The 15,611-nt window shown below is 45.9% G+C and overlaps 2 protein-coding genes across 3 annotated transcripts; one reads left to right on the top strand and one right to left on the bottom strand.

Moving 5' to 3' along the window:
- Positions 1-4,607, top strand: LOC311106673 (uncharacterized protein; the record flags this gene model as incomplete). Its single annotated transcript, XM_084149066.1, has 7 exons — positions 1-1,105; positions 2,359-2,745; positions 2,931-3,086; positions 3,221-3,370; positions 3,545-3,576; positions 3,886-4,038; positions 4,533-4,607. The coding sequence occupies 7 exons, from the start codon at positions 1-3 to the stop codon at positions 4,605-4,607; spliced, it is 2,058 nt and encodes a 685-aa protein (XP_084005192.1).
- A 3,808-nt stretch (positions 4,608-8,415) lies between these two features.
- Positions 8,416-12,977, bottom strand: LOC311107039 (uncharacterized protein). 2 transcript variants are annotated; one of them, XR_014610379.1, is made up of 4 exons: positions 11,894-12,977; positions 10,760-10,883; positions 10,429-10,586; positions 8,416-10,222 (listed from the first exon to the last, which is right to left on the bottom strand). XR_014610379.1 is itself a non-coding variant. In XM_084149493.1 (4 exons), exons 1-4 carry the CDS (start codon positions 12,779-12,781, stop codon positions 10,085-10,087), a joined length of 1,206 nt encoding a protein of 401 aa, XP_084005619.1. In that variant the 5' UTR covers positions 12,782-12,977; the 3' UTR covers positions 8,416-10,084. The 2 variants fall into 2 exon arrangements, 1 of the variants encoding a protein (XP_084005619.1); XM_084149493.1 differs by having other exon boundaries at positions 10,531-10,586.
- Positions 12,978-15,611: the final 2,634 nt, after the last annotated feature.

Genomic DNA, 15,611 nt, shown 5'->3' with positions numbered 1-15,611 from the left:
ATGGGAGAGATGGTCTTCCCTGTGACTCTCCATCACCTCCTATTGGTAGGGGTCTGTCTCTGTGTCTACAGCACCCCAGTCCCGCCCCTCCAAGACTACGCACCCACCTCACAGGACAGGGTCTGTGATGGACAAGCCGGGGAGCCAATGGAGGGAGAGCCCTGTGTAACACCAGCAACACCTGTCAGTGTCACATCAACAAGTGTCCAATCTGGGCCCTCTGATCCCGGCAGACTGTCCTATGGGATGGCAGAACACATGACCGGCAGCTGGACTGAACTATCAGAGAATGTTGGCGCAGGGGGAGGCACTGGCCCAGATGTGGGGGGACGCAAACCAGCGGGGATAGAGGCGGTGACGAAGGCACGAAACGTGGACAGTCATGAGGGTATATCTGGACCGGGAGGGGCTGAGAGCCAGGGGAGGGAGGCAGAGACAGGGGCTGCCTTTGAGAGCCTCTCTGAGGGGAAGGAGACTCACAGACAACCTGTAGAAGCTCCAGAACTCTACACAGATAAAGAGATGAGAGTAGGGCCCGAAGAGGATCCTATGGAGGATGTACCTACTATCACCACTGGGGCCATGTTAGCTTCCCTAGGAGAGAAGCAAGGGATGACAGTGGCCATGAACACACCCAGAGCTGATTTACATGGTGCCTCCAGCGCAGCCAGAGCCCCAGAAATAGACAGCCAGACAGGGACGCACCTTGCTGGGGAGAGAAGAGACCTCATCCTGGAAGAGAGGCCAGATCTCCATGGAGGAAAGGAAGGGGAACTCAGAGAGAGCTTGCCCGACCTCAGAGCTCCTCTTCTGGTGCAGGAGACAGAGACGACCAGACCGAGCTCCTCATCTCCCCATAGTATCCTTACAAACTCCCCTTTGACCTCCATCCCTCCGTCAGTATGGGGATCCAGAGGAGAAGCTCAATCACTTCCCCCTAGTGGTCTGGAGGCCGCTGGCCCTGCAACTCCACAGCCCCAAGATGGAGAGACAGCACCTGCTCTCCCAGACCCCCTCCTGCCTGACCTTGGACCAGCCCTGACAGGATCCTCCAGACAGGATGACCCTGACAGCCTCTGGACTGAAACACTACAGCAAAATGGGGGTGAGTATGCAGTATGCTATGGTCCAATGAGTACATACTGGATATGTTAGAGAGCCACTGGGAACTCAGCCACCTGGAGTGAGTCTACTCTACAGATGCACTTGAGGGCCACATTCTATGTTGGGTTTTTGCACATGCACACTCCAACACACTTGCTCTGCCTCACAACAAGGTAAGGTTCTGCTCTATCCGTCATTGTGTCACACCATAGACTTCCATTACACGGGTTGCCCATTTGCCTTTCGCTGGATTTCACTAGGTTTCATTAAAAAGGGAAGGGAAATGAAAGTGACACGTCTAGCTGCAGAGATCTCCTTTGATGATCGGGGGGACAGTGGGGAGAGCCGTGTGCTTGGTTTTCCACGCTTCACTTTGAATCCTAGCAGGCAGGGACCCAGGGAAGCAGTCTAATTACTTTCTATTTCTGACGGTGGAAATAAACCCCACATGACTGCCAGGAGACAGCAATGACAGGGACTGTTATACAAGTCTCTGGGGAATTCACTCACCCTTCATCTCTATCTCCCACCCTCATTCAGAGAGGAACAGTAAAGACCTAGGCACTGGCAGGGCCAGCCAGGCAGGTTATTACTGTGTGATGCAGTAGAATAGTGGATTAGAGGAGTCTGTCTGAGCCAATATGTGTTCCTGACTGTTCCTGCCTGTCTGGCGTCCCTCTAAGGATTGTCTGTTAGCTCTACAGGCAGCCTGTTAGCGTCCCTCTGGGATGTGTGCGTGCGTGCATATATTTGTGTGTGTGTGTGTGTATGTGTGTTCAAGCTTCCCTTTGGGGACATGAAGCTTCCCTACAGGGAAACCAAGTATGTAAAAAGAAGGATTTTCTTTTTGGAATGCCCTTTTCAACCTGGCTAAAATAATGTTTTCAACTTTAGTACATGACTGAAAGAGATGCAGAAATAAACATTTTGATTGAATCTTCATCAACAATTACAAGAATAACCTGTCCCAGAAAGCTGCAACATATGATGGATTCTATCCATGGTTATGGTATGTGAAATGGGATTTATAAAACATGTATTTGTGAGCAGAGCAGTTAGAATGTAGTTGAGAACTGGAAGCAGAGCTATGGGTCTAAAACTCTTCTCCGCTCACCAGTACATACCGTCATGTTTCTAGTCACAGGCTGATCTCTAGCAGTCACTGAGCCAATACGAATTGCCTATGGACCATCAGTGAGTCCTGACCCAACATCTGTCGGTGTGTGTGTGTGTGTGTGTGTATTTTACTAACAGCCGTGGATGCCAGTGCCCCTCCCTTGCAGGACGCATCCACAGAGGGCACGATGTCATCGGAGGACCTCCCTCTCATCTTCGAGCCCTTTGATGATATCACACCTGAAGGGGCGGGGGTAGTGACGGCCACTCTCACGCCCGGCAACTCACAGCCGTCTGTCTCCATGGCTACCACGGGGATGCTGCTGTCAGAGGTGGAGTTCGACCAGGTGGACACAGGTGACACGGGGCCATCCCGTGTCCCACCCCCGGTGCTACCAGATTGGACGTCGCCATGGCAGACATCCGGGGCTGAGATCTCTGAGCCTATCAGCCCCTCTGGTCCACCCATAGACCCCCCCCCTTCAGAGACAGAGACAGAACAGCCAGTAGACCAGTCTGACACAGGTGACTTCTTCCTTCTTAATCTTCCTCTTCATTCTTCCATTCGTCCTCATTTTTTCACCATATTGCTTACACTCATCCGATCCGTTCAGGTCTAGAAGTTTCTACAGTAGTGTCTAAGGGCTAGGTGTTGATGCTATACTTCACTATATCCACAATATTGATCCAGCTGTGATGGTTATTTTTAGGTGGCAGTGAGACCATACAGAACCCAGAGGAAACCCTGCCCACCTCCGAACCCAACCCTACAAGCACCGCCTCCCAGCAGACCACCATGACAACGGTCACCAAGACAACCAATCTGCCTGTGGCCAAATCAGGTCTGGAGGAACTGGAGTCTGAAGGTAGGAGAGTCACACTAACACACACACATAATACACTAATGTACACACATTGTTTACACAGTGTAAAGATGAAAGTTCACAGTTCAAATTGACAGGAAGTTGCATCAGCTGTTTTTGTTATTTTCTTCCTGTAGAGGAGCCAGAGGAGGATGAGAACACGGAGGAGTCAGAGGAAGAGGACAGCGAAGAGGATCTGAATGAGACCCCTATGCCAGCCCCCACTCGACCTCCCTACAGCCTCATCCCTCCGCCTCCTGTCTGGGTGCAGCACAATCAGGGCCTGAGTGAGAGGAGACACACACACGAATGCATGCACACATAAAACTGACTTTGGCTCTTTGTGGCCATCAAATATGAGATATTTGGATATTAGGAAAGAAGTGTAATTGAAATAGTGTGTTACAATCCCTTGTGTGGGTTCAATGTGCTTCAAAGCCACTCTTCCTCCTTTTCTTCAGTGCGTAGCTGGGTGGAACTGATCAGAGAAAAGGTAAGATTGCCCTTAATGGTCATGACAGAACCATACTACGGCCATGACAGAACCATACTATCCTCATTATAAAGAACTGTTAGAAAGTGTGGTCCTTTGGGCTGTTTGGCTATGTAGCAGGGATAATATTGACCCCTATTACCCTTAAGTTAGTCCAAAAAACTACTGAAAGAGTTAACTCTAAGACACTGTGGTCTACGACTTGTCTGTATTTCCTCTGTGTGCCGCTACTTTCTCCTCCCTGCTCTTGTCCCTCACCCGCCCCTATCTTTCACCCCTGTCCCTCACCCATGTCCCCTCTCCCTCCAGGCAGGGTATATGTCTGGGATGTTGGCCCCGGTGGGCATTGGCATCATGGGGGCCCTGCTCATCGTTGGGGCCCTTTACAGCATCAGGATGATCCACCGTAAGAGGAGGAACAGCTTCAAACACCAGCGTAGGAGGAAGGCCAGGCACACGGAGGTTAATAGAAATACGCTAACTAGTAGTTTGAAGCCTCCCGAGTGGCGCAGTGGTCTAAGGCACTGCATCGCAGTGCTAGCTGTGTCACTAGAGATCCTGGTTCGAATCCAGGCTCTGCTGTAGCCGGCCGCAACCGGGAGACCAATGGGGCGGCGCACAATTGGCCCAGCGTCGTCCAGGGTAGGGGAGGGAATGGCCGGCAGGGAGGTAACTCAGTTGGTAGAGGGCCAGTATGCCATGCCATGCTCAGGCCAGTATGAAAATAAAAAAGAATAATTTATGCACTAACTGTAAGTCGCTCTGGATAAGAGCGTCTGTTAAATGACATAAAATGTAAAAGTGGCTTCCTCATCTGTACTGATTTGAAAGACATTGGACAGTTTCTTTCACATCAGTGCAGATGAAAGAAAGGAGATGGACTTATTGAGCTTTATACAACCTTTAACTCCATGTAATGAATATCCTGACATTTGGTATTTGCCGTCTGTCTTCAGCAACCCAGGGAGCCAAACAGCAATGGGCAGGATCAAGCGATGCTATTGGCTGACAGCTCTGAGGACGAGTTCTGATCCCACCCACAGCCCTGTAACTGATTAAACTCGGCCCGCGTCGTCGTCATCACATCTCCATGACTACCACAACTCCAATCACTGTGGGCCAATTGGCTATGATTCATCAGAGAGTATTTGACTGTCTTACCGACAAGACTGATGGGTATTTGACATGTAAAACAGGGTTGAACATTTTAACACCTATGTAATTACAAGTGCATAGAGGAAAAACAATACAATATTTGAAAAATAAACTCCAGGCTATTGACATTCTTGTATGATCCACAATGTGTTTGAGATCCTTTAAACCAACACTGTGTGGAGCATACAAGAATGTCTGTGTCCTGAAGCCTCTTTTTCAATTACTTTCTATGTCATAAAAGGGCTAGAGCAGATTCCATGGCATTTAACAGGCTCTCTGTTTATATAGCTGACGAGGGGTGTATTTCAATAGTCTAAAGTGGCTTCCTCTTCTTGTCTCCTTTTCTACATTTAGGAAGCAACTTCAGAAATGAAGCCACTTCAGGCTATAGAGATACACTTATGGTTACTGGAGTAAGATTGTCACACACTATAGTGTACATAACACATCATAGACACTGAAAAAACATAAGCTGTCGGCACCAGTGTGCATTAATGACAGCCATTGCTTGATTCAGCCTTGTCGATTGTTTAAGGCCGAAGGAATATCATCCTCCTTCAAAAGCATTCAGCAGGAACCAGCTCTCTGTGTGTGTACAGTTACAGAAAACGGATATTTCTATTGTTGCTCCTCCTGAAAATGTTGTTTTTCCTCCAGTGCGTGGCAAGCAACCTCTTCCATAACTGTATATACAAAGCTAATGCTTATTTAATAATCTCTATATTATTTACTATTGAATAGCCTACTCTACAGAAAGTCCAAGTCATTCAGAATCATTACATCCATAGCCATGCTGAGGGATTTTTAAAAGGGAGACCACTGTTTTTTCTCCTAACTGCCTAACAATCAATTTTTCTTAATTTGCACTGGAACCTGAAAGAACTGAGCAGGTGAAAGCCAAAACTCTAAGGAGAAATGTTGACAGGTTTACATTCCCCCTGGTTGATGCCGTTGGGATCCAAATTCATATATTTATTCATTTCTGTGGTTGATGCATCTATTGTCTGCATTTTAGCACTAAATATCAAAGGTGCTTTGAAAAATGTAATTCAATGTAATGAAGTAATCTTGCATTGTATAGTAGCCATTCAAGTTTGAAATGTGTCACATTTTGCATGACCATCTCCTGGTAGGTTGCTTGAGATATATTGCCTGTGAATATGCAATAATAATGTCATGTATGGGTTCTTCTGTAAAATGGTCACATTTTGGGCTTTCTTTCTATAGATACCAAATGTGTAGTGTTTACCAATAAAGCTATCCTTTACCCAGGATGATCTGTTTGTGGGAAGGGTTCACTATTTTTGTTTCTATTGCTAAACACGGTTGGAAGACAACATACCTAATCATGTAATACATTGCAGTACTTTACAATTTTTCAAATGTGCTGTTTGCATTCTTTGGAACCAAGATAACCATCAGACAACCAATTCATCTTACAGCATTAAAAAAATCGAATAATTTATTTGTGTACTTTTCCCACATTAAATAAAAGATATTGTCGGACAGATTGAAATCAAAAAGAGGAGACAGAGGAAGAGGGGTAGGGGAAGAAGAGACAGAGGAAGAGGAGCAGGGGAAGAGGGGCAGGGGAACACAACTCTGACATGCAAAAAGACCGTTCTCTCGTCCCTTAGCACACCTTATAGATTGGAGGGGTCCAGGGCTAGTCACCGCAATAAACAAACAGAGCCCGCCTTTAGCTGGTCCAGGGGGGGGGACAGTGTGTGGGGTCCCCGAGTGGAGTGGTAAGAAGAGTAGATGCCCACTGAGGTAAGGTCAGTTTGCATCCCCCATCACTAATGGTGAAGTGGTGAAGTTTAGGATTTGGACAAGGTAAACTGATCCTAGATCAGTGTAACTAAAGAGCAAGAAACCGACTGGAACATCCAATAAAAAGCTTGACAACTCTTCCTCTCATACAAGGAGATGGGAGAAGAGTGGTTGGTCTCTGGGGTGAATGGTAGCTAGGCAACCAGTGGGATGTTGGCCCTCCAAGACCCAGTTTTAGTGGCCTTGTCATGTCCTTTGACCCTAAACTCTGAAATGGCATGACAACTTTTGATTTCTCTGTAGTGAAGACCATTCATTGATTTAATTTGAAGCCATGAAGGATGCGAAGGTATCAGCTAACCTGGATGCCAGTCTGTTTCTTCTTTAGCTCACTCCTTTGTCAAAACAGACCAGAGCCATAGATATACATTAAATAGATGTCAACGACTCTGGAAATCACACCAGATTCTGGCCACAAACTGAGACTGACGAGGAAGCCCTTCAACAGGGTGCAAAGTTCAGAACATTGGGGAGAAATAAAGACATTCCATGATAATGAGGAGAGTGGGTAGGACCAAAACAAAGACCAATTTCATTTGAAACAGGACAGAAGCCCCTCACACCTCTAGACTGAAGCAGGATCAGAATGATATCAGAAAGAGTCAAGATTCAACAGGAAGTGTATCTGCACAGGTAGCCAAATGGAAGTCTTCCCAGTGAATGGAACAGAGTTCCATTGGAACAGTTCAAAGCAGTATGGCTCTGGAACAGCTAACCTAGCTCCCATCTGGATCTCTGATGACATCGTCAATGTCCAATCCTGCATTCTCATTCTAGTCCTAATAGTCTGGATGGGTCAAAAATAAATGAGCTGAGAAAAGAAACAGAAAACCTAGTCAATCAATCAATCCCTCCAAAAACACAACTCACAAAAAAATATGCTCTCAAATGTCAAATGAAGAGAGAGCAAACACTCGTATACAAATCGGCAATTAAAAAAACACCAATAGGTCATCTGATCGGTCTTTTCAAACACACTCACACACATACTTTACACACAGCCTGCTGTGAGGCTGGTTATAGTATTTCTGTCGACATCCCTTCTCACATCCTATTCTGTAATGTTAGCTGGTTGAATTTAAGAGACGTTGGGTAAGAGCTCCTAACTGTTTGCATCCGTTTTATTAAAGCTGCAAACTCTGTGAAATAACAGCTGCGAAAACTTTACAGAGATGCAGACACTGAGTAAACTTGGCCCATAATGTGTTGTGTATGCTAGTGTATACCTTATAGCTGCTCTCTCTCGGCCCATGGGAGCAGTACATTAGTGTCTCTGCTAGGCAAGGAGCAGCTCTTTAGTAACTACTACGACTACTACCACCACCACCTAGCTCCTGGTGTTCGTCGGTGTCTTCTCTATACTGTAGGGTTATCTGGAGGAATTACATAGGAATAGGGGAAGAGGGAGTCTGAAAGAACCGATTTCACACCATCAGTCAAAACACACACACACACTTCAGCAATAGCCAAACTAAGTGCAGCCGACCTTTGTTCATTTACTCTGAAAAAAACAATGTTTGTTTATTTTTTTTTTAAGCTGCCACAAATGCATATTTTCTTTGCCATGACTGGAGTAGATAGGAACTGCATGGTGTCTCTGTCTTTCCCAGACAGAGGAGCTCTGAAATATTACTGGAGTGTGCTGCATCAGAGTAGGGCCCCTGGAAAGCACGCACTAGGCTTGGCCACTAAGGGGAGAGAGTGAGTGTACGAGTGTATAGCACGCAATCTAAATAAACTCAAGAGAGCAAACAGGAAATAGTAAAACTGCTAACAATACTTTTGCCCTCCTTTACCAGAGGTCAACCAAAGATCAACACACTGACTCAACACACACACACACACACAGAGTGAAGCCAACAGGAATCCAGCATATTTAATAACACTATTACTCCAGCCTGACACTTTGCCATACTGAAACAGGACTCTAGTGCACTGCATGTTGTTCATTCATAAACAACTAAGATGATGATTGATTGAAAGAAAGAGTGGTACTTGGAAAAATAGTCTACAAGTTATGAGGAATTTGAATGAACAAACTGCAATAGGGAAATAGTTTCCCAGCCCACACCTAAACTCCTCCTTTATCAATAATGATTTATCCTTCTCAAGGGCTTAAAAGCAATGTTCCAGTGGCTTGCAGTGCATTTTGGAAAAATTAGCTTTGATCTGCAAAAAGGGTCAACACAAGTGCCCAAACTCAAATCGGCCCCTAACACTAAGCACTTACCAATTGTATCAGAAATGATTGAATAGGTATTACTAAAATCTTAATAGCGCCACCTTGCCCTCTGATAGGGCAGGAAGAATTTGCACCATATTGCTGACACCTATCCAAGCCTTTCAGATCTACACAAGTGCCTAGGAGTTAGGACTATGGGTCTGTTTGGAATTGGGCAATGTTCAGAGTGTTAATCAACACACACTCATCACTCATACCACCACTCGTTAAAATAAATGCATGCATATCTTTACAGGCTCCAGCTCTTCGTCTGGGGCTCCAGCTCTTCGTCTGGGGCTCCAGCTCTTCGTCTGGGGCTCCAGCTCTTCGTCTGGGGCTCCAGCTCTTCGTCTGGGGCTCCAGCTCTTCGTCTGGGGCTCCAGCTCTTCGTCTCAACAGCAAGCAGCTGGCGTGTTCATCTCACAACGTAGGGGCAACGAAAACACAGACGGGGGAGAAAAGCACACTAACACGCACAACTTATGATTCCCACCAAGCATGCGTGCACACACATCCACTACACAACTTCAAACATTCACACCAACCACATGTACACAATAGCCTAAACACTAACTTTTCCAAACCCCTAGGCGAAACACACACTCTCACTCACACAAACACTATAGCTTTTCCAACCCCCTGTTGAATCATGAGATTAAAAAATATACACAAAAATAAACTCCACAAATATTTCCTTCAAGTCTGTCGCCCCCCCCTCACTTCCTTATTTTCACCCTGTGTGATTGTTCTTGTCTTCTGTTTTCCTGCGTTCCGGTGAGTGACTTTACATGATGCATTGCCCTTCGGGGGTTTGTGGGTTCACCCCCGACTGACCTGACATCATGCCTTAGATACTGCTCCGTTGGGGGGGGGGGGGGTCAATGTTCTGAGGTTAAAGGTCACCAGACCACGTCACACACCCCTCTTTCTTCCCTCTCTCACAGGGTCCTACAGCTAACAGGGCAGGGGCCTCTTCATAAAAACATTGTGGGATTTCTGTCTGTATGTCCAGTTCAGCCTTGAGCTGTTTTCCGAGATGTCAAGGATCAAAAAAGGGAGGGATGTACTGTGTAGGTGAATCTATGTGCATGTGGGTGTATGACGATATGTGTGTGTATAACTGTATGAGTGTGTGTATATATGGGTGTATGACTATGTGTGTGTGTGTGCATGACTTTGTGTGTGTGAGTATATGTGTGAGACAAGGGACCAGGGCAGGGTTGAGAGTGAGACTGGAGCTGGTTCAGTAAGAGGGCAGCACCTGTCATCCTCCCTCTCCCTCTTCTCTCTCGTCCCTCTCTAGCGGAGCCACAGTTTGAGCCTCAGTGCGTCCACACCGTTCAGGTAATATCTGAAGAGCCGCTTGTCTCGGACGAAACCAAGATTCTCATACAACTTTAGAGCTGACTTGTTAGTGATCTCAGTCTCCAGAACCACCTGGGAGAGAGAGGGAAGGAGAGAGGGAGGGCGGGGAGAGATACTGCTTGTCAGAGCTGAAGCAATACAAGTACTCTTTGTATCATTTTGGGGGTGTTTTGTCATAAGGTAATATTGTTCTATTATATCCCCATGTTATTCACTAGAGCACTTCATTTTCTGTACTAGAGTCCACCTAGTGTGGATATATAATATGGGGTTAATACCTCAGGCCATGTACAGTCAGGGCCACTAGCTGAGTGAAGGCCCCAGAGGGACAACAGGGCCTTGGGACGTCACCATCAGACAGACAGTACCAGTCCTCTTACCTCATCACAGTCCCCCTCCACCATGGCATAGATGGCTTTCTTCACCAGGTTAGTACCTGCAACACACAGGCAACAGAAAATCAATTCAGTGGGATTGTACGCATAGAAGTTTGCGGGGAGAAAATCGAATAGATAAAGCACGTTGAGATCAAATATTTTTTGCAAAAAGGGCTGTTAATAAAATGTGATTGGTCGTCATGAGAAAATGAGAGAGAGCGCTGATTCTCACCGATGCTTTTCCTCCGGTGTTTGGAGTCCACAGCCAGCATGGCGATGTAGCCACGACGAAACATCTTCTTGTGCATGTCCAGCTTACACACGATGGCCCCCACACAGTCCTGCTCCACCATGGCCTGGAAATGAATAAATGTTAGTGCTGTGTCCAACCTAAAGCTTTCGAAGCCTTCTTAAGACCATACAAAACCAGGAAGTAAACAAAAACCAATGCTTCTAGCCAATGAGCATCAAGAACACATCTGCCCTGACCTCTAGTTTGATTACACTGCACATAGCACTTCCTCCTTCCTAGAGGTCACTGAGGGCAGTAGACTGAGAAATCATATTGAATAGTTAAGTATCATGGTCACAAAGATGAATGGCTCATTCCTTTATGGAGAGGGAGACAGATCAACAGCAAGGCCCTTTCTGAATTTGTGGACACAAATTGTTTCTTATTAGCCTAGAATTCACCTCAAAATACCAAATTAAACATCAAGACTAGAAACGTAAAAGACTTGAAAGAGACCTGCAAGTGTTTCACAGTCAGCAAGAGTCTGAGGTTGAAACACTATGCTAGGGTTAGGCTGTCAAAGGGGGTTTATTTTTGTGTGTGTGTACGATGTGCGCATTTACATGCCACTTCATGTTCAACTGTAGCTGTGTGACACCTCCAGATGATTAAATATAGACATAGTGCACAAGTCTACACTAGCAATCACACCAAAACGAAACAACCCTAGGCCTAGCCCACCAACCATTTTAGTCCAACTTAAAACAAATTAGTTTCACTGTCAGACAAGACAACAGGGAGGAAGAAGGGTGTGTTATTGTCTGGATCTACCTAAAGAGAAGCCTACCCTTTACCTAGAACTTTAGGAATGTCAAATGAACAGGATTAGTATACAGACAGATAGGAAAATAACACAATTGAAGCAGACACCATAACTGTAGCTAGGCCTATATCAAAACTATGTTAAGAGACTACTGGCCTCTTAGGGTGGACGGCAACACAGCCAAATGTCCCAACAAACTCGCTTTGTTACACCAGAAGCTAATGGCCTCTTTTTATTTTGCTCATTTTCACCAACCAAAACCAAGTCAAGTCAAGTAGGTGTTTTCCTAGATAGTGTCATGTCATACTCACCAGAAAACAGAGTTGCGGCCAGTTGTGGATGAAGTACCTATAGGTATAAATGGAATAGGGCTCAGACAAGTCCTTGGTGATCAACCTCATGATTCCTGGCATCTGTAACTCGGACTCGTAGCGGACATAATGAATCCCCTGGCTCTCTTCCTCTCCTCGGTCAGGCGAACAGTTCAGATCCAGCCTCGCTAATTCTGACACCGGCGGCTGGTGTATGGCGTTGGGTTCACTCTCTACTCCAGCCCGGTGCTCGCCGAGGCCTTCGCAGTCTGGGGGCTGCTGGCTCGGTGGTCGAGGGGCTTCTGTGGGGTCGCATTCCCCTTTCCTAACGTTACCACCGGGGCTGTCTCCGGTTACAGGGTGGCTTTGGATAGCCTCAGTTCTTGTGATAGTCAACATACCGTTCATGCCATTGTTGTTCAAGTGAGGGTGGCGGCTGCCTTTCGAACACGGACTGTGGTCCTCATGTTGGCAGCAATGGTCGCTATTGTTTTTGCCACTCGGGTCGTCTCCAAAACTGCTGCTGTCACAGAGCTTCATGGACGGTCTCGGATTGTTGTGTCGGTTTTTGGTTGTGTGGTTGTAACTCTCACCGTCTTCAGAGGGACTGACCAACCCGTTCAGCTGCTGTTCCTGCAGGGCCTGCGTTTTGAGGTGTAACGCAGCCGGGTTAGCATGCGATAGCATGTTTTTCTGTTTTTTCTTACTTGGCCGTTTGTCCTCGCTGACCCGCTGCTCCTGTCGTGCTCCAGAGGTTACAGAGCCCTCCCGACCGCAGCCTGGCTGCTCCCCTTCCCCGGTTTCGACGCTCCCATCCCCGGGGAAGGGAGTAATTTCAGCCGGGGATGCTGGCAATGCGCTACTAGGCCCAGTCGGCACTGCAGCCATCCCACCTCATCAAGGGGGCGATGCACGTTTGAAAAAACTCTAAATATAGTTTCATCCACAAGGTGAAAGGGTTTATAAACGAAGCTCACTTCACTTAGTCGATAATTGTATAAATCCGAGGGTTGCCGAAACAATTTCGTCTTTACTTCTAACGCCTGTCGTTGCTTTCTCCTCGGTTTCCCTGCTGCCGGAAAGTGCTGTCGCAGCAAACGCCATTGCAGCTGAAAGAGGGTTGTCACTACTTACCACAGCCACAAAGTCAGAATTGACTATATCGTACAAATTCATGAAAACAAAAATTAGCTTTTTGGTATTAATTTAAGGTTAGGGTTAGGAATACGGTTAGCAGTGTGGTTAAGGTTTCAAATCAGATTTTAAGAAGCTAAATTGCAAAAATAGGCGGGGTTTAGCCATAATTATGACTTTGTGCTTGTGATAAGTAGTAACTACCCTGAAAGCGGGTGGCGCTTTACGACAGTGATGGGAAGCATTATCGATGCGCGGTTTGCACAACTTTTTTGGGTCTGTCCCTCCTCGAGCATCAGCGAAGCCACAAATTAATTTTAGTTCATCAACGGTGCATTATTTGGTATAACTAGAGCTCGCAGTTTTAGGCATAAATAGACAATTCAAACCTCTGCAAAGCTATGACAATTATGAATGGGCTGGCTATTAACAAAGTAAATAGTGACCAAATAAAAAAAACTATTTTGAGGTATTACTGATGTATTCCCTTTCACACAATTAACTCAAGTTCATGAATTAAGCAGGCCATCTCTGGATCCAATACTCTCTTGCCAGCAGAGGGTGCTACTGTTATGTACATTTCTCACAAAGTATTATGCAGTAGGCTACTAATGGTGAAGTAATGTCAAGTGCAGTGCTTGACTTGGACTGAAATTGGTTCTGGTACTAATTTTGGGTGCCGGTACTCTTTATATAGTATTTAGGTGCAGGAGCTGCTCCACAATACTTTTGAGCTAATATTCAATAAGAGGAACAGGAGAAGCAGTAGAATATTTGAGTTGCCTGTACTCAGCTCCGGTGAGCTCCTGCCCAAGTCAAGCATTGGTCAAGTGTGTAATGGAGAGAGAACTATACTATACAGGTTAAAAAATAATAAACAAAAGTAATATCTCTGAAAATGCATTAACCCTAATCACAACTGCTTGTAATATTATTTTCACGGACAGACAGTGACTCTATGTGCATACACACACTGCTGGACTAACACTGGGGAAACCCTTGGCAATGCTAGGCAGCAGACGGGGCACAGAGTGGATGTAGTAAAAGGGTATGGGGGTACATACTCCAGCTGGAGCACGGTTAGGGGGTGGCATTGCCCAACTGGGCATCAGAGGGGGGTGGAGCACCCCCAGCCAAGGGCAATAAGGGGGAAGCTGGGAGGCGTATGTGTGTTTAGGGGGTGGGAGTGGGGCCGGGACTGTTTGGGTGTTTGAGCAGGTGGAGGGATTAGATGAACTGGAGAGGCTGGATAAGGGTTCACCACATTAGGCCCTCCTGTAGCTCAGTTGGTAGAGCATGGCATTTGCAACGCCAGGGTTGTGGGTTCAATTCCCACGGGGGGCCAGTATAAAAAATGTATGCACTCACTAACTGTAAGTTGCTCTGGATAAGAGCGTCTGCTAAATGACTCAAATGTAAACACACACACCAGAGTTCCGCTGAATTCCTGTCAGATGAATTGGACATGGAATTCTCCACAGGAAAGCAATTCAACTCCAGAATTGACTGGAAATTAGATGGAGTTGACCTCAACTCGTGCACATGCACTTACTAACTGGTTTGTGTAGTGCTCTTTTAAAACAGACAGGTGGAAGTGTTGCCCTATTCTTTGTCAAGTCCTATTAGAAGCTCTTTCAACAGTTGCCACATACTGTGGTAGTGCAAAGGCTCAGTGGCATGTCCAGAACATTTTGAATGGGGTGGCCACAGCGGGCCACAGACCCAGTTTAGGGGGGCCATAACATTTGAAACCTTAATCGATGCAAGGTGGATTTCTTCAATATAATTATGATATTTCAAAACATTAAATGATTCAAATCAAATCTTATTTGTCACATGCTTCGTAAACAACAGGTGTAGACTAACAGTGAAGTGCTTACTTACGGGCCCTTCCCAACAATGCAGAGAGAAAGAAAATAGAGAAATAATAGAAAAGTAAAACACATAATAATAAAAGTAATAATAAATACACAATGAGTAACGATAACTTGCCTACCTTTACCGAGTCAATGTGCAGGGGTACAAGGTAATTGAGGTAGATATGTACATATAACTAGGAATAAAGTGACAGATAATAAACAGCAGCAGCAGCGTAAGTGATGAGTCAAAAAAGTTAGTGCAAAAAGCTATTTGGTTAACTATTTAAATAACTATTTAGCAGTTGGGGGGTAGAAGCTGTTCAGGGTCCTGTTGGTTCCAGACTTGGTGCATCGGTACTGCTTGTCATGCGGTAGCAGAGAGAACAGTCTATGACGTGGGTGACTGGAGTCTTTGACCATTTTTAGGGCCTTCCCCTGACACTGCATGTTATAGAGGTCCTGGATGGCAGGGAGTTCGGCCCCAGTGATGCCTTGCGGTTGGATAAGAAGAAGTTGCCATACTAAGCGGTGACGTAGCCAGTCAAGATGCTTTTAATGGTGCAGCTGTAGAACTTTAACATCTTAAGGATCTGACCCTTTTTTTTCAATTTTCGCCTAAAATTACATACTCAAATCTAACTGCCTGTAGCTCAGGACCTGAAGCAAGGATATGCATATTCTTGATACCATTTGAAAGGAAACACTTTGAAGTTTGTGGAAATTAA

Source organism: Coregonus lavaretus, assembly GCF_964263955.1.
Source record: "Coregonus lavaretus genome assembly, chromosome: 31".
Taxonomy (NCBI): domain Eukaryota; kingdom Metazoa; phylum Chordata; class Actinopteri; order Salmoniformes; family Salmonidae; genus Coregonus; species Coregonus lavaretus.
This window is presented reverse-complemented; position numbering and strand designations above follow the sequence as displayed.

Bases quoted from the DNA above. Each gene is read 5' to 3' on its own strand.
- LOC311107039 (XM_084149493.1), bottom strand. From the start codon at position 12,781: ATGGCTGCAGTGCCGACTGGGCCTAGTAGCGCATTGCCAGCATCCCCG. The intron at 10,587-10,759 runs GTGAGAATCAGC...TGTGTGTTGCAG, and splicing joins ACACCGGAGGAAAAGCATCG to GTACTAACCTGGTGAAGAAA. The intron at 10,223-10,530 runs GTAAGAGGACTG...TCTCTCTCCCAG, and splicing joins TGGAGGGGGACTGTGATGAG to GTGGTTCTGGAGACTGAGAT.